The sequence below is a fragment of the Austrofundulus limnaeus genome, unplaced genomic scaffold, assembly GCF_001266775.1.
Source record: "Austrofundulus limnaeus strain Quisiro unplaced genomic scaffold, Austrofundulus_limnaeus-1.0 Scaffold26, whole genome shotgun sequence".
In the NCBI taxonomy this organism is placed as follows: Eukaryota; Metazoa; Chordata; class Actinopteri; order Cyprinodontiformes; family Rivulidae; genus Austrofundulus; species Austrofundulus limnaeus.
In genome coordinates, this window is record NW_013952428.1 from 2,087,528 (window position 1) to 2,114,214 (window position 26,687).

The window sequence follows — 26,687 nt, forward strand, 5'->3', positions numbered from 1 at the left end:
CTATGACATTTATAAATGTATGAATCATATGGTGAAAAACTGACGTTGAAAAATAAATCTTTTCTTTTTTTCTTATAAAAGGCTAAATAAAACAAAAATATTGGTGGTAATTTTTGATTGTTTAATTTTGCAAACGGGACCCCATACCCTGCTCTTTGCTTTGTTTTATTTTAAACATGTTATTTTTTGTTCTTTTCACACTGTCCAACATCCTCTCACATTTTTCAGCCTCTGGGACAAAAAGAACAACCCTGAGCCCTGGAACAAGCTTGATCCAACCTATCAATACAAGGTGACAACTCCCATCACACGCTGCACGACTTGCCTTCCTGCTCGCGCCAAACACGCTTGCCAGAAAACTAAATCCAGACAAGAATGGCATCGTTTCTCTCAAAATCCCACCCAGTCATTATCAGCTTGAAAACTCACCAAAAGAGGGGAGTTAAACAAATCGGTGCTGGCAGAAAGCCTTCTACAAAACAAAGAATCACACAAGTGTTTTTTCAAAAACAAGCCAAAAGCTTTTCGCAGTGTAACAAAGGCCAAAGATCTTGATAAAGTCATGAACACGTTAACGCCACATGCTGAATAAAAAGAGCTGAAAAAACAACCATTTGAAAGATTTCTAGGACACGTGGATGATATATTATCTTAGAGGGAAAAAAAAGATTTTTCTGAGGTTTTCAAGGCTCGGGTACTTGCCAGTGGAATTGAAGTTGCTGCAGACAAAAGGTCAGGACTCGACATGTTTAATTCTCCATAGCGAGGCAAAGGTCTCGCATCAAAATTCCACTGACGTCCAAACAATAATCATAATGAGGAGGGGGGGATAGGAATGAAGAAAGGGTGACGCTCTCAATGGCAGATCGGGAAACATACACAAGGAAAGTAAAATCACTGCAAAAGTATAAATATAGTTTCCATTAGCTGCATAGAAGTGAAGGCATTAAAAAAAGAGTAGGATTATAGTAAATTATGTTTGGATGAGTGTGTTGGCTGAAGAAGAAAAAAGGAAACATTTTAAGTCTTGCTTCACTTTTTACATGCCCTCTTGAAGACAGCGCTGTTAAATTTAATTTAAGCAAAGCAGATTTAAATGTATTCCACCTTCCCTCCACAGTTTGTGGCCGTCAACACCGACTACAAGAGCCTGAAGAAAGACAGACCCGACTTCTAAACAACAACAACAAAAAAAGGTCCTTCAGGCAACTCCAGGGGTACCGAGTTTAACCAGACCCCCTCTCCAGCTGTCGCCTCACTGATCCAGAACTTCCTGTCTCACCTTGTGCAACAGAAATTAATATGGTGAAGACATCGTTTTAAAACATATCACATGAGGACAGTTTTAGAGGATGATCATTTGTTTGTAGGATAACGTTTCTGCTTTATTAAACCCTTTTAATTGGGATAAAAATGTTTGACAGTTTTGTTATACATCTTCTGTTTCTGATAATTAACCCAACTGTCGTAGTTAATAAAATATACCACACACTTAATGTACTTTCAAAGCTCAAATGAGTTACTTTAATGTGACATTTAGGAGAGTAAATCCCTTCAGTGCCTGATCTTTGTGACGGCTCTGTGTGGAGCTGCAGCTGTTTGAGTTAAAGGCCTTGTGCACATTAAAGGGATTTTACCCAAATCTGTTACAATTGTTTTCTGAACAGTGAATATTGTGATCTACTATGTGGAAAACAAAACTAGACTAAAATAACGGCCTGCTTAGGAGTGGTTCTCTGTCTTTAAGAATTAAAAGCATTTTATATTAAATGTAACGGTTTTATTAAGTGTATCTATGTTCAAGTGGAGGAGTTTAAGGTTGTATTCACACCTGACAGTCTGGTGGACTTGGCTCGATTGGGGACCAAAACTAAAGGAATCCTTCACCCACTGAAGTAACCAACACAAAGACCTCAGTAGAAGACAGAGCACAACTTTCTTCCCCACAAAATGTAAACAAACAGATCAGATTTTAATGGTTGTAGGATTTATTTTTTGGTTTTGGCCTGTCCGTCTGTTTTCTTCCGCTTATCCGGGTTCGTGTCGCGGAGGAAACAGCCTAAGCAGAGAAACCCTGACTTCCCTCTCCCAAGCCAGTTGGCCCAGCTCCTCTGGGGGAACCCCAAGGCTTTCGCAAATGTGTCAAACAGTCTTCAACAATGGATTCAGCATGAAAGAAGATGAGGCAGAATCATAGAAAATAGTTTTTTTTTTTGTTTCACACAAGGTGGCTGAGACTGCTCTGTATGAGGCGGCGTTCATCGAGTAGGAGCACGTCCAACTTCACAGCAGTGATGTCCACCTTATAAAGACATCCAGCATTTACACGTTATGAGTAACTGTAGAGCGAGGTGAAAGAGCAATTTGCAGAAGTTCGAGGAAAAAAAAACATGTCATCTTTAAGAGTTTAGGAGATTTTTTTTTTTAATTCTTTGATATACTTGCGACCTGTCTAGGGCAGGGATGGTCAATCCTGGTCCTCGAGGGCCACAGCCCTGCACATTTTACTTGTTTCTCTGCTCCAACACACCTGATTTGAATGAATGGATGATTTTCAGGCTTCTGCAGAACTTGGAAGAAGTCATTCACTGACTGAATCGGGTGTGTTAGAGAAGGGAAAAAAGTCAAATATGTAGGGCTGCGGCCCTCAAGGACCAGGATTGACTATCCCTGGTCTAGGGTGTACCCCGCCCCTCGCACAGTGACTGCTGGATATGGACACCACTGACCCTCATGACTCTGAAAGGAAAAAGTGGGTATAGATAATGGAAGGATGCACTGGAGTAACTTTATTACCATTACCCAGAATTCCCTGCGTTAGTCCACTTCCTGGTTTTGGAGCGGTTTCTGGTCTGCTTGGCGTTCACACCTGTTAGAGTTCACTTTAACTGAACCAAGACCTGCGTTTTCAGTTCGCCTTTTTAGTCTGCATCAGAGTTTGATTACGTGTTCACACCTCCCCAAACAAACCAGACTTTCTAGACAAACAAACTAGAGTTCGATTAAAACGGACTAAACAGGACTGGTGTGAATGCACACTAAGTTGTTTTGGTCAGTTGTGATGAAGCAAAAGTTGAGGTGAAAGGCAAAGCTCTCGATTTTTGTTCCAACCCTCACCTAAGGTTACGAGGCGTGGATCGTGACCCAAAGAGTGAGATTCTGGGAAGGCCTTGGGGTCAGGAGACAGACGTCTGGTTTTCTCTCCTGGACTTGCTGCATACGCAACTTGACCACAGGCAAACGGCAGAAGATTGAGATATATCTACATCCAGTTATATTTTATTTTATATGGAGGTCAACGGATCATTTTCCTCCCAATTACGAACAATCTTTAAACCATGATCCCAATCATGCAGTTAAAAACTAAAAAGTATAACACTGAGCTGTCACTGGTTGGTTTTTTATTGAACCGATGTCTGGTTTGCAAAACACAGACCCTTGCTTTTAATTTTCACAGAAGAAAGAAAGAAAGAAAAAAACATTTATTGAGCTAATCACTTCACAAATCCAGCACTGCTGGGATAAGTAAGTCACACATGAACACATGCTGAGATATGAAGTTGCAGATAAAAAGGACCAAAATAGAAAACCATGAGGGGAATGTGTGTGTGGGTCAGAGAGACCATTTCCAAGCCTGGAATAATTCAGTCTATTAAAAAATAAGTTTTTTTTAAACTCCTGTACAAAGAAAGAAGAAGAAGCATCATCTACAAATATGCATCTCCTGCTGGCTTACCCCCCGTTAGAGGGATTAGTGAATGAAGCATGTTTGTGTACCTTCAGTCAGCATCACAATCCTGCTTTAATGACACACAAACCATCCCAGTGTCAGGCCCTGAGGTCTCCTAACACACTGCCTAATAGAAAATCTGCGTTCTAGTTGCTGCATGGACCCATTTATGCCTCAGAGTGTGTCTGTGGACATATTTAAACACAATATGCTTCATCCAGCCGTGTGCTGACCTGCCCAGTGGGTTCTGTTGGTGGGCTGCAATTCTTTGGGAGTGTCCCCCCCCCCAGACACAAGAGCATCGTTGCTTATTGTGATCATGTTGCTTCTGCTAATATGAAGTTAAAGACCTTGCATTCCTATTGCACTGTATATATACAGTGATTATAGGAATATCCTATAATCACCCACTGCCTTTTATAATAATTAGGATTTGACGTGTTAGAACTCAGACTCAGCTTAACATCTGCAAAACGACCTGAATTAAAGCCATATTCTTTTTGTTTTGGCCGAAGTTAATTAGCTGTGGCAGCCATCTTGAATTGGGTTGACTGACTGTTGTAAATAAATTAGATTTTATAAAAAAAACTTCTTTGAGTTTTATTTAAATCCATCAGGTGATTCATGAGATATTTTGCTCAGGCTGCAAATAAAAGCACACACCTACTGTCTCTATATCCTTGTGGGGACTTTCCATTGACTTCCATTCATTTTTTGGAATTTTTATATCCCTAACCCTGACCATTGGCCCTAAAATTAACCTCACACCTGACCCTAAAACTAACCTAAGCTCAGTTCACACCTTGGTCCTAAACCCAACCCACCAATGGCATTTAAACCAAACGGAGACTCGACTTTTGTCCCCAAATGCACCAATTGTCCCCAAAGGTGGGCGTTTTGTCTTAAAATTGCCCCCAAACGTCACCAAAACCCCCCCCTCCCCCACCCACACACACATTGTTGCTACTTTGCCTTTAGTGGCATGTGATAAAATGTTATGTCTCTCCAAAGCTGTACATCACATTTTGGAAACACTACAACAAACAGACATTCAGAATCAAGTTCCAATGTGTGAATAAGATTAAATAATAACAACAACAACAACAAACTGTATTTTCTGATTTTTACTCCTCACGAGTTGATGGGGCAGCATTTTGAACTTTTGTGAAAAGCAAAGAGAAGACCAAGAAAGACCATCTCCTCCACAACATCCACAAGAGTAGATATTTTTAGATGAGGATTAATTTTAATGTGCGAGATAAGAAGGGAAGTAATGAATGGTGGTGGTGGGGGAGGGGGTGGACGAATATATAAGCAAATAGGACACGCTGCAAAAACAGGAGGCCGAAGCGTTGGAGAGTTGTTGTTGGGAGGCCCTGGGCGGATCCATTGATATCGTTCAGATAGTGAAGCTTTTTTTTTATCACTTTAAAGCTGGAGCATCAAAATCAAACAGCAGATCTGGTCAGAATGCTTCAGTGTTACATTTAAGAAACATGTTAGTAGAAGTTTGGACAATTACTCCGCTTTTTTAATTAAAATACAAATAATTTAAAGTTTGACATTTGAAAAAAATCTTAGTTTTGGTTTTCACAAAAACTTCTGTTCACGTCACAATACATCTCAGCATAGGAACAATTTTATCTTTTAAGGATTTCTACAGAAACAACCTTTTGTCTGCATGTTTTTTATGTAGATGTTGAAAAAGATTTTGCCATATTGATACCAAATATTCTGCAAATATTAAGAAAAAATATATTCAAGCAAAGTTCACAACAATATTAATACAGCTACCTGAGAAAACATAAAAAAAATATATAAAAACATACAGGTAGCATGAATCCCCAAAATATCACCAACACTCTTACAATATAAAGAATGAAAATAGTTTGCGGCTCATGAAAGAAAAAAAAAGATTTTTGCAGAATTTTCAGTTTTGTTCTTAGAATCTCTCATCGCTTCAGGAGTAAGAGATGTTTGTTTCAGTTGTGAAAATAATACAAACATTAAATAATTAAAGAATAGATGATTTCTATTATTAGATTCCTGTTTCAGGTGTGAAAAATATTCACAGGTCCAGGTACAAAGAGGAAAACGTGTAAATTAGAAATAATGGTCTGTTTTAGACTTGCACAAAACATATTCCCACACACACACGGACGCACGCACACACACACACACACACACACACACACACACACACACACNGGATGAGTGATTAGACAGAAACAATGCAGCTGTGCAAAAACATGACATCACTGGCAGTGGTTTGAATGCTCATTCCTACTGTTAAAGAGCAGCAGTCACAACTTTAGTCTGTCACACATCAATCCCTGATAAACACACCCACACACACACACGGACGCACGCACACACACACACACACACACACACACACACACACACACACACACACGGAAATATTTCACCTGGAGTTGAAACTCTTATTTGACTTGAGGATTGTCCACAAATGTCCTTTTTTTTTACCCAGCTTCATGTTTCACATTTACACCAGTCCTAAAAGCATTTCTCTTTTGTTCTGACTCAATGTGTAAAATGTTGTTGCAGATGCAGGATGCAGAGAGACTTCTGCCCCTGAAAAATAAATACAGGAGTGCTCGCTGTCTACTGGCAGGCAGGGGGGTGACTTGTGTGGTTTCGAAAAAAAAGGAAAAAAAAAGAAATTTATTTATACATCTGGGAAAAATTCTCATATCAGCCAAGTTTTGAGTGACAAGCTGCAACCCAGTGGGAGGTCCAACTTTTCACAGCTCTTTGTCAGATGCAGTGTTTGCTCAGTGTTAAAAACACCAAGAGAGTGATGGCTAAAATGATGAACTCCAAGTTTCAAAAATAAATCAGTGCTCACAAACTCATATCCACTGCATCAATTTTTTTTTTTTACAAATTCTAATTCCTGTGTGGGGATCTCAAATCATCAGATCTCAGAGGTGGAAAATTTTAATTAGTGTCTAATATTGATCAATTTAGGCATCTTATTAAAAGAGATTAGTTAAAGTAACAGTCGGTGTTTTGTGTGAGGATTATTGAACATCTAGATGCACTGAAGTGATGCCTTTAGGAGTACTTGTCTTTCATTATTGGATAATTGCAATGCATTAGTGTGGCTTGAATGTATAAATAAGTGTTGGAACGTAGTTACATCTGAACAGACGGCTCATCCAGTTTATATTTAGACCCCCCCCCCCTCCTTTTTTTTAACATGGTCATATCAAGTACTGCCAGGTTTAATTATGACAGGTAATGAAGTGACAAGAGATACACTTGTGTGTACCGTTTCGACACAAACCTAATCTCACACAGACATGACAGGCTGAAGACACATTTCTAATTAATTGCTGACAGTGTCATTTATCCCCCTCCTCATTAAACAGCCATGATTTATTGTCAGATCAGCTAGCAAGGGAATTTAATTTGATCATCTTTTCATTTGAAACTCTGTGTGTAAATGTGTGTGTTTTTCCTGTTATGGCAGAGGGCCGAGCTGAGAGTTTTAAAGGTTTTGATGAATGGCAAACATTACAGGGAAACACAGCAGATTGGCTGTACCGTGTACAATTATGACAATTACAAGTGAGGAGTACTTTTTCATTGCAATTTTTCTTTTCTTGCTCGGGAACCTATTTCTTTTCCAAAAGACTATTTAATAATCCCCTCTGCCGTTAAAGCAACACAGATGAATGATGTAATGAAATAGATCAGGATTACAGTGGATCTATCACAAACTGCAAACAAAACTAAGCACAGAGGACTTTGATCCAAATCTCAGCGTCAGTTTGGTCAGCAACTAAAACATGAACCCAGTAACAAACAGGAGGTTCGAACAAGTCAAAGAACAACTTAAGTCTGGAAAACACTCAGATAATTATGAGAAAAATCTAATTAAATTTGGTCAAACAGTGTTGCAAAATCATAAAAATGTCTCTTTATGTGATTATAAATACGTGACAAAAGCTTTTCCATCAATAGTTAAAAAGGAAGAAACGTTTTTCATGCCGTTTTAAACTAAGCTCATCATAAGAAAAAAAAACAGCGATTTTAGTCAAACCTGGTAAATGTTATGCACAATTTCACAAAGTGGAGGGGTACAGTAGTACTGCAGGGGGTGAAAAATAAATGCTTACACATTGCTCGCATAATTCGACTGGACTCCCACAAAAATGCAAAGTAGTAAGGATTAGAGGGGTCAAATTTGTTCAATTTTTTTTCCTTGTGGGATGATGGTGGGGTTTGTCAGACCTTTTTTTTTTTAATGCAAAGAGGGGTTGTTAACGCTCAGACTGTTTCACAAAAAGACAGAACTGTCCAAATATTCCAAAATAAATTAAAAGCTTTCATAAAGCTATTATTTAAACAGGTGTAATAACCTGAGTGAACAGAAACAACAGCAACCACTGTGAGCAACATGTTTTTCTCATCACACCAAAAAAATCTTCCAGCAGCTCAGAAACATATAAAGTTCTCAGGAAGCAGGAAGTCAGAACTTACATGTACAGAAGAAATCCCCAGCATCAGGTTGATTATTAGTTGGTGAATTCTGAATTACTGGAAGGTGCAAAAATAAAAAATAAAATAAAATAAAAAGAAAGCTCAGTGATTCAATTTTAGGGTAATTCAGAGATAATTTCCTGTTAGTTCTCCAACACACCTGATTCAAATGATGGAATCACCTCCTCAGCAGATCCAGGTGAAGCTTGTTGACCCAATTATCACTTATTCTGTTTTATTTTCCTACAGGTAACACCAGAGGTTATTTAATATTAGTTAGTAAATGTTAATGCAATAATTTAAACGTAATAAAGTTGAAACTATACACTTTTGTTTTCATTGCATGACAAAAAAAAAAAAAAAAAAAAAGCCAAATTACATTTCAATATCAAAATCAGTGACAAAACAAGCGTAGGAACCGAAAAATACAAATATTCCAGCTGTAACGCTGAAAATACATTTATTTAAACCAAAGCAAACTCACAGCTTTTTAGTCCAGACACACTTGTCAAAACTAAGGCCCACTAGTCAAATCTGGCCCCCGTTAACATTTTACCTGGCCCCAAAGGTGATACTTTAAATGTAGTTTAATGGTTTCCCTTTTCATCACTGGGTTTAGTGCATTCTTCTCATGACTGCTGAACAAGTTTCAAGCCAAGAAAATGAAGTTATTTTTCAGTAAACTTTGATTTTGGTGCAGGGTAATAGAGGGTTTTATTATTATTTTTACCTGATTTGCTGGATTGTGATCAAATATCTTTAATAAAAGAGAAATTTGTTGGTAGAGAGTAAGGCTTAAGAAACGAGCCTCCAACATCAGTTTTATTTCAGTCAACAGGCTGTGATACACTGACAATAACAACACAACAAACCATTTATTGCATGATTAAATTTTATTAGGACTATGTTAATAAAATTAATTAAATCTTCTGTAAAACAGTTTGAAATTGTTGCAGTGTACAACAGTACATGAATGAACATCATAGCAAAAATACTGACAGGTACATTTTAATAAAACTGAATGTCGAAAATGTAAATGAACTAGTTTAGATTTACTTTGCAAACCCCCTTACTTAATTTTATTTCTTAATTGTGCTGCTCAGACTATTTTACAAACAAATCTTCCTCCTTCACTGATGCAGTGATGAGGAGTCAAACTGTCAACCAGCTAAACTAAAACACGAACATTAAAATGTTTGTGTTTTAATGTTTTAATAATTAAAGAATACCTTAAAAAGTCATATTAGACATACTGCAGTAAATAGCTTTTGAACAAATAAACATGCTCTTGTAAGATGATTTGAAATTCTGGAAATTAATACAGTTTTTTAAAATGTTTTAAAAATTATATTCTTATTGTAAACAAAATGAACGGAAAGCAAGAATTATCAGAAGGTAACATTTATGTTTTTCCATTCATAACATTGTCTTAGAAAAATAAAAAGCAAATACAATATGACATCTACAACATGCTGAAATGGTGTTATGTTACAAAATTTGACTAAACATGATGGCGTCTAATAATAATACTTCAAATAAAATCCAAACATTTCATTTGAGCATGACCTGTAGTGTATTGAAGTAAATAAATTATATTTAGTCCACATTCTGTTTAATCTTACCTGTTTAATAAACTGATTATATTTTAAACTGGTCCCTCAATCTCTAAAAATAAAAAAAATGCAAGTTCACATTTGGACAAAACCACCTCGGATCCAACTGTCATCTACAAATCTTACTGTGAACACAATGAGGAGTGAAGCTGGTTAGGAATCTTTAGAAAAATTAAGACTCTGCATGTGTCCTAAAGCTAATATTTTTCACTTAGAAAAGTCAAGAAACTGAGATAAAATGTTGGTCTTTCTTTGATTTGACGTTTTCTTTTTCTTCACGCTTGCCTTAAATGAGTAGTGTGAAGACAGCTGAGAATAATCTTCACACAACACAGATAACAGGGTTCTTCTGCTGTGCAAAATCTGTCATCACTCCTTTTTTATTTGTTTATTTACCTCAAACTGAAATACATGATTTTACAAGAATAGACTTGTGATTGACAGCAAAGAAGTTATATAAAAAAAGTGGTTACCTAGATCTGACTGGAAAAGTGAACTTGAGTCGTTCCAATTCTCAGGCACCATCCACATTTCACTACCATGACATTTTTCCATTTTCACTGTGCACACGTCTGCCCAGCCAGCTGTCTGCCACCTGGCTGTCACAGAGCTGTGACTCCATGCTGGCTGGCCTAATGGTCGGGGAACCCAGGCATGGGGAACGGCCTGGCAAAAGCCTCAACCCGGTGCCGCAGATCGGCGATACGAGCCACCGTCTCTGGGTCCTCGAGAAGGAAGTTCTTAAAGTCCTGGAGCTTTCCTGAAGTCACAAACATCAAAGAACAATAACTCCTCCTCCTTTGTTTTATCACCCATGAGCAATTTGATATAATTCAGTAATATTCACATGGAAATAATGAACTGCACTCTGCTTTTACCTAGAAGACAACACTGTGATCCTACCTGTCTTCTTTTTGACGTCTAAAGCTATTTTGAAACCTTCATCCATGAACTCAACAACTTTGACAAAATCATCTTCCTTGAACTGTCTGGAAGTCAAAGCTGGAGCACCTAAAGAAAAAAAAGTGTTATTTATTCTCTTTTACTTTTATGGACAGAGCAGCCTTTACAACTGTAAATATACACAACAATGTGTCAAAACTACACAAAATCTGATGGTTGATGGAAACTCGAGTTGTTTAACCCAAGGGGTTCTGTTGAAGTTTTTTCTCTAATACATGCTGAAATGTAATTGAGCGTGTCTCAGCATTTACATATTCTGCTTAAATAATCTTGGTATCAAAATAAAGCAAACACTTGGGAGATTTCATCAGAAGTGAAGTATTAAAACGGCTGCTGTGGTTCTAGAGATATTGAGGATGGAACATAATTTTTAAATTCTTTTTTCACTCTCACCTGAATAATTTTTGCATTAGACAGAATATAACCCATTTAAAACCATAATGAATACAGCTAAAAGCTCTTGGAAACCATAAATCCACATGTGGACATTAACTGTGCAAAGATTCATGCTGCTAAAATTAACTGGAACAAAGTTACAGAGGTTTTAGTGAAGAAATAATTTTGCATTTTGTCATTCTGCACAGGACAGACCACGATGGCACCATTTATAAATGTTAACAAATATTAAGTTTTTACTTCCAAAAATTATTTATTTTTTCTTACCTGCCTTAAAAGACTTGTTATTGAATGTTTGTTCTTTTGAAAAGTTATCCAAACAATTATTTGTCACCATATTTACTATATAAAATAATGAGAAATTGTTTTTGACTACAGTTGGATCATATTCACTCAAAATTAAGTAAAAAAAACTTTAAATACACTTTATAACATATTTAGGAATCTACTTTGACTTGCTTTAGAAAAAAGTCAAAAATGTTTCCTTTACAGATTTGCTTGAATGTATTTACAGATTTGCAACAATCCCATTTTGTACAATTTGTTTACTTTCTGATCCAACTGCTTGACATTTGAACTGCGTTTGGTGGATGTAAGGATAGTTTAGCCAGGATTATTAGCTTTCTTTTGATACCAAACATGTCCAGGTTCAACTGACAGATCTTAAGTAAAAACAAGTTAAAAGAAATAAACGGAAAAAGCTTTTCGCCCCGGATACCGGGGGCATGGGGCTCAAGAGGTTAAAAGGATAAATAACTACAGAGCAGTGTACTACAACTAAAGAGCTTTCCTTAAAGAAGTCATATTATGAAAAGTGATCATGCTCTTATGTATGAAAATCATTAGGAGTCTAGTTTAACATATAAAAGAGTTCCTTACCCAGCCTGAGGCCACCAGGGGTCAGGGCACTCTTGTCCCCAGGACACGTGTTCTTGTTGGCGGTGATGGACACGAGCTCAAGCACCCTCTCAGCTCGAGCCCCATCGATGCCTTTAGGCCGCAGGTCCACCAGAACCAGGTGGTTGTCGGTCCCACCTGGAATGCACATTTAAATAATCTAACCAATGCTGTGCCATGGGTACGTTTTTCATACTTATACATGATAACTTTTCAATTAGAGATGAATTTGTATATTTTTTCCCTTTATTTTACCACTAATGAGTAAAAGATAAGAGGATGTGGATCAGGGCGAGGGTCAATAGTATCCATCCCCAGCCGTCAGATACCAAACGCTCCCACTTGATAGTACTGGCACGCCACAAGTCACACCTACTACAAGATGCTGCACAAGTTTTGATTAAAGTTAGGCTTCAGCCACACTTGTTGTGACAGATGCTACAATCCCACATGTTCTGTCATTGTCATGCCGTCTGCAGAAAGACTTATCTCCAGAAGATGATAAATGAGCAGTTTATATATTTGGATTCCAAGCAGCTTCCAATACTGAAGTCGCCGCTAATCTTTCCAGGGTTTACTTCCTCCAAATAAATCATAAAAGCATACATCAACCTCATACGTGTGGGTTGTGGCTGCAGCGGGGAGGACAGAATCGGAAATTTATAAAAGAATAACTAATCACAGGTATCAAAACATGTCATGAAAACGCTTAAGTATTCCTCACCCAATCAGATAATACTTGTAGGTTGGTGATCTGAGGTGATTATCATTTTTCAAGATCCATGACAACTTTTTAAAAACTATTGATAAAAAAAGACCAATACTTACAATAAAATCCAAAGTTTTACACACTTAATGTTTTATTTACAGAGTGCAAAAAAAGAAGAAAAAGAAAACAGATCCACCTTCATTTTATATCTCAGGTATTTGACTTAAGTTGTGGTCTTCATGTACTGAGACACAAAACAGGTGACTATTGCTGGACTTTAGCTACAAAAACATTTCTATAAGCCACCTAAATGTTGTCAGCCTAAGAAGGATGTTTTAACACTTCAAATCTGTATTTACTTTGACAAGCTTTGAATAAATACTATTTTTTAAATCAGTGTGCCAAAGGTTAATCTTTTTTTCTTTAGTAAATCAGTATTTAAAACGTGAGTATGTACAAACTGCAGTGTAAGCACAAACAAGTCGATTTTTTTTAAAAAAAGGTATCAATTTAGGGCTATACATCAAAAAGCAGCTGAGGCCAGCGTATTAAATGCTAAACAAGAGTCAAGTATTTGCTCACAATCACAAAACAACCACTTTCATCAGATTTTATTTTCTTGACTGACAAGGCAGCTGTACAAGCATTGGCCCATTTGCACATCATGAATTTAAATGCAACCTTTGTTCCCCCCCAACCCCACTGAGAAATTTGCATTTTGTGGCAGGTGGTTTTACATGAGTTTCTTTGCCATACAATAGATCAATGTCTTCTGTAGGAGTAGAAAAACAACAAAAAACAAACAAAAAACATGATAGATTACCTGATACCAGTGTGTAGCCTTTACTGAGAAGAGCTGAAGCCATGGCCTTGGAGTTCTTGAGTACCTGGGCAATATAATCTCTGAACATGGGAGCTTGTGCCTGGACACACCAAAGCACAAATATTAGTATTCTAGTATTACAAATCAAGTTTTTTTCTTTTATTTCATCACACTGAAGGTGGGTATTTGTGCTGGACAGACCTGCTTTAAAGCCACAGCTACACCAGCAATGGCATGGTTGTGAGGTCCACCTTGGAGGGAGGGGAACACTGAAAAGTTGACTTTGTCTTCCAGGTCGTACATGATTTCCTTTCCTTTCTTGTCCACTGAGCGAACACCTTTACGATAAAAGATGAGGCCAGCCCTAGCGAGAACAGAACCAGTACGACAAAGCAATTTCATAACTGTGATGACCCTCCCAGTCCACTAGGTGTCTCTGTTGTTTTTCTTTTCTTTCAGGGAGTCGGCGGAAGTACGCTCAGGCCCAGTCCCAATGCTCAGTGCGCACCCTACGCACCTCTGTGAAGTGTGGATACAGTTGAAGTGCACATAAGTGTTCGAGTGCGCAGGTTACAAGCGTGCAAAACAATTGAGAATTGGGACAGTAAGGATTACGTCATCAAGCATCAGTAGCTACCGGTCGCTGTTAGGCCAAATTTCATATATAAATAAAAGCAAATGTTTAAAGAAAGAAACAAATTTTATCTCCTTCATGATTGAGTTTACATAATATATGCAATGCATTCACTTCTCTACTAATAGGAAGGCAAAAAAATTACAATGTCTTGCTAACTTTTTGGAATTCCTGATTTAACTTTGTCGTGATTGGTTCTTTTTTGTGGTGTAATTATTTTATTTAATGTTTATTTTATTATTATTATCACAATTATTACATATATTTATACATATTGTTTAACTCTTTTTTTCATTTATAGTATTTCATTCACCCTGGCAGCATTGTTATTTTTGTACCATGTTTGAATGTTCCATAAAGGTTTATTTTAAAAAAAAGTTGCTGTTTTGGCAGCAATGAATTGTGGGTAATGTACTTCACCGAAGTCCGTAAAAATGCAGACTTCGCGGAAGGGTGGAAATAGTACCCAAAATGGGCGGGGCAAAGGGCGGATGTGGAGAATGTGGGACACACTACGCACTCAAACCCTTCAACATCAATGCGCATTTGAAGTGCACAAAGGCGGAATGAGGGTGGGAGTGTGGGTATTGGGACAGGGCCTCAGGCTGGGGGCTAAAGGGCGGGTTTCCTGCCAGTTACGGCTGCTGGATTTTGGCCTCCAGGTTGGACCTTGCAGCAGTGTTGTGCTCATGGGCTGTGGGAGACAACCCTTTTCTTTATTTTTGTTAGAATAAATTTTTTTTCTTCATCAAATCCGGTCGTCTATCTCCTGTTTTTGTCATAGTCTTGAGTCTGGCTGTGACAAATGGGGGCTCGTCCGGGGTTTGAACCCGGGACCTCTCGCATTTGTCCCCATTTGTTACAGCCCGAGTCAAGACTATGACAAAAATGGTCTGCTATGGTCTGCTACAGCCCATGAGCACAACACTGCTGCCTGTTCCCACCAGGTACAACCTGGAGGCCAAAACCCCGCAGCCGTAACTGGCAGGAAACCCGCCTTTTAACCTCCAGCCTGAGCGTACTTCCGCCGACTCCCTGAAAGAAAAGAAAAACAACAGAGACACCTAGTGGACTGGAGAGGGTCATCACAAATGTAAAAGAAAATGCGGTGTTATTCTTGATTATTTAATTCGTTCCCGTCTTTTACCTCTTTGGCTCAATGACCGTCCTTACCTTGCTCCTCTGAGGGACTTGTGTGTGGTGGTAGTGACCAGGTCAGCATGTTCAAAGGGGGAAGGGATTGCTTTGGCTGCCACCAAACCACTAATATGTGCCATGTCAGCCAGCAAGTACGCATTTATTTCTGTGCACAGCTGATACAAAAAGCACAAAAAAAGAAGAAATCACAGGAAATTGAATGAGACCAAGGTGAAAGTGCTGCCAGAAACTGCTTCAGTGCCATCAAACTACACCACATGGTGCTACAAGCCTTTATGACTCATGTAAACAATTTTATTTGGCTTCCTATGTTGAAATTTAAGATAAAAGATAAGCTCCTAGCTTTTCTACGTTTGCATCTTCTCTGCATGATTAAGATTTGATAACTTACTCTTCATCTGCTGGCGGTACCTATTTTCTCAGAGGGAAGATATTTCATGATGTGTAATTACACTCTCATCTGCAGTCTTAAGAGGCCTGAAATATTATGGCAACATTCAATAAATCCATGCTTTCACTTGCCAGCATTTACTGAAAAAGGCAGAAACAATAAATAGCTTGCTAAAATGTAAATGACTCACTGGCAACTGATCAGAACAGTAAATCTTTTGACTGTTGCAATTAAAATGCATTATCAGGGCAAAATTCTTTCTTTTCGCTAAACTGGATCAATGTAAGTGTATTAGGAGAAAAAAAGGAAGGTAAAGTGAGTAAAGAACACAAGAGCGTGTTTTAAAATGGTCGGAGGCCAGCAGAGTAAAAAACTCAGATGAAATCGAGGTAGTATACCAGTAAAATGCCCAGCTACAGAGTGGTTATGGTGGTTAATAAAAACACAGCTCTGTAATGGTGGGACACTCCATCTGATGGTACTATCTAAAGTGGAGCTCTGCTACAAAGGGAAGCAGTCATGGAGTGAATGAAGTGAATCAGCAGGTTGGTATAACAAAACAGATAAAGGGTCCTCTTGTGCGCCATGAAAGTGGGCAGTGAAGTGTGCATTTAGAAGTTGCTACTGTGTGCTGAGAGAGTTTACCAGGCAACAAAACTTCCTCCACAAAAATGGTTTATTGAGACCAAAACCATTTGTATTTGGAAATGCTATAAAACATTTAAAAAGTGAATGATTTGGATTTAAGAAAATACTTTAAATGCAAGGTAGAAATATCCCTGCGACAAACTCTGGCCAGGTCAGACGCACGTTTAAAAGGAGGGAGGTGTGTTTGACATTTCAGTGAAAGGGCTGAATTAGTTTAACATTGGGGGACAAAAGCTGGTCTAACCTCACTTACACAGAGAGAAGTGAGGAAAGAGGTAGCAAGAAAGCAAGGACAGGGTGAAAACAGGGTGAGGTTGTTTGAATAAAGGGATTTCAATTCACCTTCTTGATGCGGGCATAGTCAATGAGGCGAGCATAGGCGCTGGTGCCAGCAATGATGAGCTTGGGCCGGAACAGCTTGGCTGTCATCTCCATCTGCTCGTAGTCTATGAGTCCCGTTGCAGGCTGCAAAAAAAAAAGTAAAAAGTGAGAGGAGAGAGAAAAGGTAATGAAAGAAGAACGAATGAAGAGGATGTGGAGGAGGAATATGAGAATATACGTAGGAGAGTAAGGGTCAGGGTAAAAGGAAACATGAGAAGATAAAAAAAGTCAGATATTTGGAGATTAAGAGTGAGCATATCGACACGGAGAAGAGATTTTTCCATTTGAAGCTGCTGCAATTGAAGTACTTTGGCTACTTTAAAAGGGGAAGGGATCTATCTAAGGGAGACATTTACACCTATCATATCGTGCAGGAAGATGGAGCAATTGCAGTAATGCACCCCTACTTATCCTAATTCAGGCTTTTAGGAATCTGCTAAACTGGTGCCATGAGGCTGAACAGATGAAGCTGGTTTTAAGACTCTCCCTGCTTCTTTCAATGATCTGGGATATTTTTAAAAAACGTGTTAGTTAATACATAAATCAAGAGGATGGAGTTCAGATTCACATAAAATGACCAGTGTGTCCAGTTCCTCGTTCTACAGTCTAATTTTCCTCCAAACATTCAAGTAGTGACAATAAAAGTTTGTTGGATTTAGCAGGAAAACAAAACAGGAGACAGATACAACAGAGAATAGAGTGTCAGAAACATGAAAAAAGGAGGGAAGAGAGAGGAGAGGAAGTTTTATTTAGACAAGCTGATAATCTCCCATCTCCAGAGCACTTCTATGGATGCCCCCTCACTCCATCAACCTGCTCATTGTGAAGACAGAGCCAGTGATGCTGGCCAGCCTGTCGATTTCCCATTATCTTTCCCACAGAGGGGTCTTGCCTGCCCATACATCAGCAGGTCTGGACATGCAGACCCTCTCTGCCATCCATCAACTGCTACCAACACTATCACAGAACCATAAACCCTCAGAATAAAATACATTAGATATATCACAGACTGAATTATAGCAATTGTATGTGGTATGTACACGCATATATTTGAAAGATTTCAGTGCAACTAAACAACCCAAAGAATGTTTTATTTAGTATTATACAGTGAAGAGCAGTTATACATCAACTTAAACACTCTCTTTTAGTAAGGAACTGTTGTCTGTCGGGTTTATATTTTTTGTGTTAGGAATGAAGCCACACTGACTTGTATCCTCAAAGTGTAGGCAAAGAAAAAAAAATCTATTGAAAAGGAGTGTATTTTGTATTTTTTAGGAACATAGTTCAGCTCTACACCACAAATCAAGTAACTGCTAACTTCAGTTATCAAAAATAAATCTGACTTTGAATCATAAACTAAATCTGAACACCTTCAAATTAACCTCTGTCTCTTTAAGAACCTCCTACCGCTTCAGACACTCCCACTTCAGCACATCATCACATCACAGCTTCATGCTGTTTACAACCTTTTGTAGCAGCGTTGGATTCTGTTGTATAAAACGAAGCATTATATAATATCGGTTTTGGAAACTAACTCAGGAAACTGAACTTTACTTGAAGGATTCCATGTTGGACCCGGAAAGTATGTTTTCTGAAGAACTGGAGCGAGTAGAGAGGCTCTTACAAGATGTTTCAGCCTGGTGATATATCTCCCAGTCAACCTCTCATACGTACATATTTGTCAATGTTAAGATACTATGTGTGTCGAAACTATAAATATAGATTATTATGAAGCTACGTTTTGCAATGAAATCATGAACTTCCACCAGTTTTAAGATCTGTTCTGCTAGTCTGCTGGAACTGTGAGGAGGAAGTAGTTTTGCTACAGGAAGCAGCTTTGGGGGAATAGGCGGTGCTTTGTATGAGCAACTGTTTCTGCAGGAGATTCAAGGATTTCTCAAATATACATGAATGAGGCAAAGCACCACTCTGGGTACGTGTTTGATGTGAGACTGACATTATAACAAGATATAAAGCTCAAAAAAGTCTATTTTGTATAACACAAAGCCCCTTTAAAAATAAATGTAGAACATATTTCCTTAAATACCAAAATAATTTATATTAAAAAAGTTAGATTTAAAGAAGCAGAAAGTCATTAGTCTTCACATATAATTTATAATGTATGAAATCAATCCAATTATTGAAAAAAACAAACCAAAAAAAAAAAAAAAGTTGTGGCTGCAACTGTCACCCCAGGGGTTAAAACACAATTTTCTAAAGGCTCCCTAACAAGGAGCCAGACATACCCTCAGGTCAGCCGAGGCTAACTCTGGTTTGATAATATCCTTAATGAATATTTCTGTGTATAAACAGTATGCTGGTGTGTAGTATTTGTACTGGATACAGATTATTTTTTTTACTGGATACGTCTACTTACATTTAACTTGTAGGGCATAGACTCAAAATAGATTGAGGTTGCAGAGATCCTCTTCACATCAGACATGTAACCATGTGTCAGACTGGAGGGACAAAAAAGAAAATATACACAGCTTTATTCTGAAAAATAGCTTTTATAATTGAAGAAATAATAATTTTAGCTTACTAACTTGTGCAGAAATATAAATGGATTCTTTAGGTCACTAGTGTTAATAAAGAAAAAAAAAAAGATAATAGAAGAAGCAGTGAGTACTGACTGTCCTCCATCAGGCAGGTCTAAGCCCATGAGACGTTCATGGGGCTTGAGCACGGCGGTGTAGGCAGCAAAGTTAGCGGGAGAACCAGAATACGGCTGGACGTTGGCACCCCACATTTCTGGGTTCAGGTCGAAGGCCTCCAGAGCTCGTTTCTGACACAGAAGCTCGATTTGGTCAACCACCTCTGCTCCACCGTAGTACCTGCAGTTATGGTTGAGAAAGACAATTTACAAATATGCTAAAATTAATTTTCATTTGATGCAATTTAAGCAAACAAATTACAAAACTTCTGCTATTTTTGGGAGCTTCAGAATCCAGCATTAAGACATCCTTCAACTAACTCAACATTATTTATCATTTATCAAGATTTATGACTGAGCTCACAAGGTTAAGGTGAAATTATTTGGTCTTTTAGTTTAATTTTACTCATCTTTAACGCCAGATGGAAGGACAATTTTTTAGATTATTCAGTACAAAGGAAATCCTTTCACATAGTCGTTTAATAAATTATTACATAGAAGATTAAAACCACTTCATGTAAAAGCTTCTACACCCATTGGCATTTGTCACAAACAGAGCAAATGGTTAAAAAAAAGGTAAATCAACCAATGCTGATCCCACAGAGCTACAACAGATTCAGGGCATGTCAGGTGAAAAATGCTTGAAAACATTTCAACGAAATTACAGATAAAAGAAACAACACAGCCACAACACAAACCTTTAAATCAAAGAAATGATCCTTTTGTTTCATTACATTAAAGCGTAAAGCAGCAGATGAGTAGGAAGCTGGGTGGGGGGATAAAAATTAAAAACACATACAGTGGGAGGGAGATTTATGAGAAGCTTGTATTCTAGGATTCAAAAAGGCATCAAACATTAACATTAACATTCAAAGCATGCCAGCTTTCAGTTTGCTGCTGAGAAATGTGAATTATCCAAAAGACACAGCAGAAAACAAACAAAAAACATTCAGTTATCACTTTAGCAAGACAGCGGCTGTGGATTATTTATTACATGGTTGAGGTGTGTGTCACAGGCTGTCTAAAGAAAAAAAGTATAAATTGGTATGTGTCTGTGTGCGTCGTTATTTTTTTACAGGTCTGCAGCAAATGTCCTCAAGCACAGAATATCAGCAGTGTTAATAAGGTGAGGTGTGGCTGAATAAACGGTTACCTTTTCCCTGGGTAGCCCTCTGAATATTTGTTGTTCAGACAGGAACCCTGAGCTTCCAGAGCTGCTCGACTGCAGAAATTCTGTGGCGAGAACACACAATCAAGCACACGCACACTTAGATCAATGAAACGAGAGGATAGAAGGGACAAGGATGGCAAATTAAAGTCTGTTAAGTGATAGTGAGAAATCCCCCTCTGGCAAGAGGCAATCATTACAGTATTGAACCTCTGGACATCCATAGACTAACACTCTACACTTCACAGTGCTTATCGCCAAGCTGCTGGAGGATACAAGATAATGTAATAAATGTCTCTGAACATGTTGAGATACAATTTTTCAGGCCCTTTTACTATAACTTCTCTCTTTCAGGGAAAAACAAACGTTAGCACGTTTTGCTGAAAATAGGCACGGGTCGAAAACAGGGCCAAGAATGTGACCTAACATTCACGGTCAAACGCATCCTTAACTCTTTTTATTCATTTATTTTTTGACTGGCTGGTTGGGCTGTATCCTGTATGAGTGCTTATGCTAATGCCTCACCAAGGAGCAAAGAGGAGATCAAGGAAGATAACAGCTCCAGTAACAGCTTTCTGTTGCATCCGTCTGTCATGGAGATAACTGTGCATATATTAGCAAAGGAAATGCATTTGATTCGCGGGGCTTTGAGGTGTGTGTGTGTGTGTTGGGTGGGCATGTGTGTAAAAATGTATGTCTTCTGATTCAAGCAGTGTCTGCCTGACTGTACTGTGATGGGCCTCGCAGAGTGAGTTAGGAGGGAAGCAGAATGAAGATATCAGCTTTATCTCACACTAGAGTGGTCAGGCTTTGTTTGGAGAGGAGCCTGATATACTCCACTGAACAACTATTGTGGCAAAGAAGAAACAAGAGGAGAGGGGAAGAAAAAAAACCCCAAAAACATAAAAGATAAAGCCTTGTCTGGCCTTCTGAATAGTAAAATTCTCCATTTCACGCAGTCTTGCCCGGGAATGAAAACAAACAGGCTGCCCGAATACATTGCTGTGAGTACAAAGTTATTCTTGCTTAAAGCGAGGCCAGTTTCCTGCAGATTTTATGACTAAAGTAGCCAATTCTGAATAATTGTACTGCACAGTTTGTCAGTGGGTGACAAATGAAATGAATGTTTAGTGAGGTTGATATTTATCTGTTCTAGTCAGATTCTGCAATAAATGTTTTATCATTACTATGTTTAATACTAAATACTATTCTATAAACCTTGTAGGATTGAAGAAACAGGATAATTAGTGCAATAAAATACAATTCACAGAGAATTTGGAAATTAATGAGTCACGACTTCTTTGCACTCAATGAATTTTCGATGCAATGCCCTTTTTATTTGTTGTGCTTAATGCACCATACTGTATTCCGTGTAATAACTAAAAGAGGACTTTTTATTTAGTTAGCCTTTAAAAATCTTTAACACAAAGGCTTCAGTCAGACAAACGGCAGTACAGCTGTTTTGCCAGAACGTTAATCAGAGATGAAGTACTTTCAGCTACCTGCGCTGCCAAAATACAAGTGCTGCCAACTCTTACAGCGCGAGTAAGTGCTTACACTGTTTCTTTAAACACAAGCCAAACTAATCATGGCGAGATGAAATTTCCACTAAAATGACTGATATAAAAAAATTAAAATAAAAACAAATAAACAAAAATTCAAACTGCAATCAGAATACCTGAAACGTCACACTTTGTGTTGAGAAGTTTACGTCAATGGAAAACATGTGCTAATTATATCAAGCTGTTCAAGAGGTTAAAATGTGATTTTCTGAGATTACCTGATTTATTTAGTTGTTTTTAGTGAAGCAAAATTTTAGAAAAGAAGAAGTTTGTTAGATTGCACAGGAATCCAGTGAAGGACTTAAACCTCTGGAGACAAATAAAAACAGAAACAAATGTAGTCATCCATCTTTAAAGATGTTCATATGCAATTAAACTACTGTCTTGAACATTTTACATTAGTTAAATATACATTAAAATAATAAACTAAATTGTTGTAATGACATTGTCAGACATAGTGGAAGATTTTATTTTTTGAAATTATTAAAATATCTTTGATCAACAAAAAAATTGTTTTTGAAAAACAAAGTTAGAGTTGCACAAAAATAAGAAGTCATATCGTCAAAGTTCGAACAAAAGGAAACTCAGTCATAAATATTTATTCTGCATTAGACAAAAATACGTTGCTGGAACTTTTGTTTGGTACAAGTCTAATAAAAAAATAAACATAACTGCCTTCAGAAAATGGGCACCTTTCCACTGTCACTGAAAATATACAGTTATATGTTTTGTAAAAGAGAAGTGGAGATGACAGACATTACTTCTGCAGTAAATTATATTGTACACAGTGATATTTTGAAACTTTTTGCTTATTTAAGGCTGATGTAGTAATACTTTTAGATGAGAAAACAAAAGTTTGCCAAAGAACAAAGAAAAACTTTTAACAGGAAAGAGGTATAAACTTGGTGGTTTGGCCAGTAAAGTAACAGGGACAGAAATTAGGGAGGGTTTGGGTTAATGAACCATAAGTTTGATTATTAATAAGGAATCTTATTTGTCAGATGTGAAAATTATAGTTTTGTTTTCTTCCTGTACTTCAGTAATCTGAATAAACTCATAAATTTGCAATACTCCTAATACTCTGAGGTTTTACTGTATGTAAAAAGTTTATGTCATATCAGCAATTATTGTTTGATCCATAAAACAGAACTGAAAAACATCCGAGTGTGGTAATAATATAATTTTGCTATGGAAGATTTAATCATGGTACTTTACTTTATCTGTTACTTGTTCTTTGAATCAGTCTCTACCACAAGATATTCATTGCTTTTAAACTAAAACAGGGAATAAGAACTGATTAGTTGTCAAATGTAAGTACCTCAGATGCGATTAGCTCCAAACCACGACACTGTCGGTCTTTCTCCTTCCGCAGCAGAGCCCACATTTCAGGGTCATCCTCAGCCAGGCTCTCCTGACCAGTCCAGGGGCGGTCTTCATCTGCTGCATGGGTGGCTGCGTGGGACTGCTGCAGACGTATGCCGAGATGAACAGGGGCTCGCTGGCACAGTGGCTGGGGGGAGCAGGAATATTGGGGTGTATGAGAAGAAGGATAATGAAACTAGAAGGGTTAGAATTTAAGCATTTCCACTTAAAATCTGTTATCTGAAGCTGCACTGTTGCAATGAATGGATTAGGAAAACTGACACAAGCTGCTGAAACACTGGGACACATAAATTAACATTTTTGATGAAAGTTGTTGGGCTCAGAGCGAGTTGCACGGAACATAATGTCTCTATAATGCATGCATGCTTGATAAGTTCACATTTTCAAAGTGATTTGTTTGATAAGAACTCTTTTGAAGTCCTTTCCTCTCCCTTTCCCCCCCCTTTCTTTCACCCCAATATGTAGCCTGGCACAATTAAAAGCTTGTGTGTTTGCACGATATCAATAATCAGCATGGTTATTCAATTATGCCTCCATCATCACTTCTGCAAACCGAGGGGCTGACTTTTCCAGCCTTAGTGTACCAGAAAGGAGGCAGAAAGAGAACAGATTCAGCACTTCCTGCTTATCTAATCTGGACTGGGGCTGGCAAGTTCTGCTGCTTCCACTGCAACGCTGGATCACACCAGACTGAAGAGACTAAAATTTAAACAAGCTCTTATTTTTATTTTTTTAAAGTTCTTTACTGAACTGTGCTTCTATTTTTTTCTGATTATACTCTTGATTCAAAGCTTTTAGTCATGGATAAAAGATATATGAATTCTGAATCAAAAGTGAAAAAAAAATCCTCTGTTAAAGAAAGCTTAGAGGTTAAATAAAATCCTCGACAGGTTGATTGCATTTGGAACAAACCGGGTCCTTGGTGACATTTAATCAACATATGATGATGACTCTGTGCTTAGATCGATCGCCCCACATCTAACCTATAGTTATCATCTGTACAGGTGTGCCGGGGTGTGAGGGACAGCCTCCCTTTAATAGCACTATTAAAAAGCAATTAACACAATGCTTGGGACTAGATAAAGACATCCATATTAAAAAGCTATTATGCTCATTCCAGGTTTTCATAAAAATTTGTAGGGAATTATATTTTTTAGTAAGTAGCCTATTTAAAAATAAAACCTAACAAAAGAAACAAAAATTTACTTATTGTTGTTGTTACAAATGTTTTTTTTTTTGGCTCATTCTAAACTCAATGCCTCTTCCTGTGTTTGTTGGTCTAGCAGAGGGGCCAGTGATGACACACCAGGGTACAGATGGCTCACTGATTAACAGTTTCTAAACGTCTCTACCCTGGCTTTCTGTCACCGCTCGTAGAGATTTTGGAAAGGTAAGAATCCCCTTTCAAAGTTTTGGAAAATATTAGGGCAGAGAAAGACAATTTGAACTGCATCTGAAACTGTGGTTCTCACAAAAAAAAAACAAAAAAAACAAATGGGTCATTTAATCTTGACTAGGGCTGTGTATCGGCAAGAATTTGGYGATACGATACATATCATGACAGAGGKGTCACGATACGATATATCCCGATATATTTCAATAATGTAAACAAGGCGATATATTGCGATATTTTTGGTCCAAAATCTCTGTTAAATAAAAACCTCTTACAGGGAAAAAAAAACAAAAAAACAAAATTCATTGTCTCAGAAAATTCTAATATTACATAGACATACTTTTGATACATTTAGCTGTGTTCTGCTTTGTATGTGTTTTATTTTATTTGTTTCATATTTCATCCAAGTTTTCAATTATTAGACTAAATTTGCCAATAAATTGTTTGAAAATATATATTTTGCAGCTTTTCGTTTTTAATATTAATTTACAATATCGTCACCCAACACTTAACAATAGCGTTTATGTTGTCATAAAGTTCAGTAAACATGATATGAAGCTGCTGCACAGAGTTTCTGGGATCAGCTGACCTGCATCCAGAACGTGATTTGTATAACTGTGGGTCGAACAGCAGGGCAGGTCCCGAAGAAAACCAGTTAAGAAATTGAGAAGCTAAATGAGTTAAACCATTTTTGAAGCGAACACAGCAGGATAAAGTATATGGACTTTGATGCGATCATCAGCCGGACATTAGCTATGTTTACATGCACAAAATGTTTTAATCGGATTGAAATGTATTCAGATTAAATAATCCGAATGTACTGTTTACACATGGACACAATCCGATCATGAAAAGTGTTTACATGCACCGGAGTTTTATTCAGAATAAAAGTCCGGACATGCGCAGTGTTGTAAACTTTCAGCTCTACTTCCGTGTTACAAACGTAAACAACGCTCCTCTGTGCGTTCAGGACGGACCCATGTCAGCTTTTAATAACGGTAGAGACGCCGTTACTCCTCGGTTGAGCTGCAGATGAAGCAATACGTGCTTTTTATTTTTATTTTTTGTGAAGCAATGTCTGCTGTTTGTTTAAGAGAGTGAGGAGGAAAAGTTCTGCACGGTGCAGCGCAGCTGTCCCACCGGGTGAATGAAAGTCAGCAGACATACGCACAGGTCAGTTTTCTACAATCAGAATAAGATGATCCGATTAAGTGTTTACATGAACGTCATTCCGATTATCAATCGGCATAACCCACCCTTCTCATTCGGATTAAAAATTCATTCGGATTGAGCTCAATCGGATCAGAATAATCGGAACGGGCTGTTTACATGACGAATTTTTATTCCGAACGGTTGTTTAATCCTAATACTTTTGTCCATGTAAACGTAGCTATTGAGAGCAACGGACAGAGTTTTATGTCACGGGGGGAGTGCCGAGCTCGCTCGAGGTGATAAACGCATGCGCTATACGTAACGTGAAACCTGACTACAGTTGGAAAAAAGAGCACACAAGACACTTAATTTGTCTTAAAATACAGACATTCTGACAAATAAGTAACTGTTTGTAACCTTACCTCAGCTTAGAAGGCAGAGGGTGTCAGTCTTTTCCACTCAGATTCAGCTATCGGAGCACGAAGCTAATGGCTGTGTCCAAAAAGACAGGCCGGGTCCTCCGG

The 26,687-nt window shown here is 37.9% G+C and overlaps 2 protein-coding genes across 2 annotated transcripts in view; one reads left to right on the top strand and one right to left on the bottom strand.

Moving 5' to 3' along the window:
* LOC106515056 (NADH dehydrogenase [ubiquinone] 1 alpha subcomplex subunit 4-like 2) overlaps positions 1 to 1,517 on the top strand; it is a 4,054-nt gene extending 2,537 nt beyond the window's left edge. Inside the window, exons 3-4 of the mRNA XM_014004667.1 lie at positions 229 to 292; positions 1,121 to 1,517. Coding sequence (XP_013860121.1) covers positions 229 to 292; positions 1,121 to 1,177 — 121 coding nt within the window. The 3' untranslated portion in view covers positions 1,178 to 1,517. The remainder of the gene's footprint in view (positions 1 to 228; positions 293 to 1,120) is intronic.
* Positions 1,518 to 9,113: 7,596 nt separating this feature from the next.
* shmt2 (serine hydroxymethyltransferase 2 (mitochondrial)) overlaps positions 9,114 to 26,687 on the bottom strand; it is a gene marked incomplete at its 5' end in the record, with an annotated part of 22,769 nt that continues 5,195 nt past the window's right edge. The window contains 11 exon segments of the mRNA XM_014004775.1: positions 9,114 to 10,612; positions 10,756 to 10,863; positions 12,091 to 12,246; positions 13,641 to 13,740; positions 13,842 to 14,004; positions 15,448 to 15,587; positions 16,814 to 16,936; positions 19,230 to 19,311; positions 19,486 to 19,686; positions 20,659 to 20,738; positions 23,554 to 23,745. Of these exon segments, the coding sequence (XP_013860229.1) occupies positions 10,485 to 10,612; positions 10,756 to 10,863; positions 12,091 to 12,246; positions 13,641 to 13,740; positions 13,842 to 14,004; positions 15,448 to 15,587; positions 16,814 to 16,936; positions 19,230 to 19,311; positions 19,486 to 19,686; positions 20,659 to 20,738; positions 23,554 to 23,745 (1,473 nt within the window).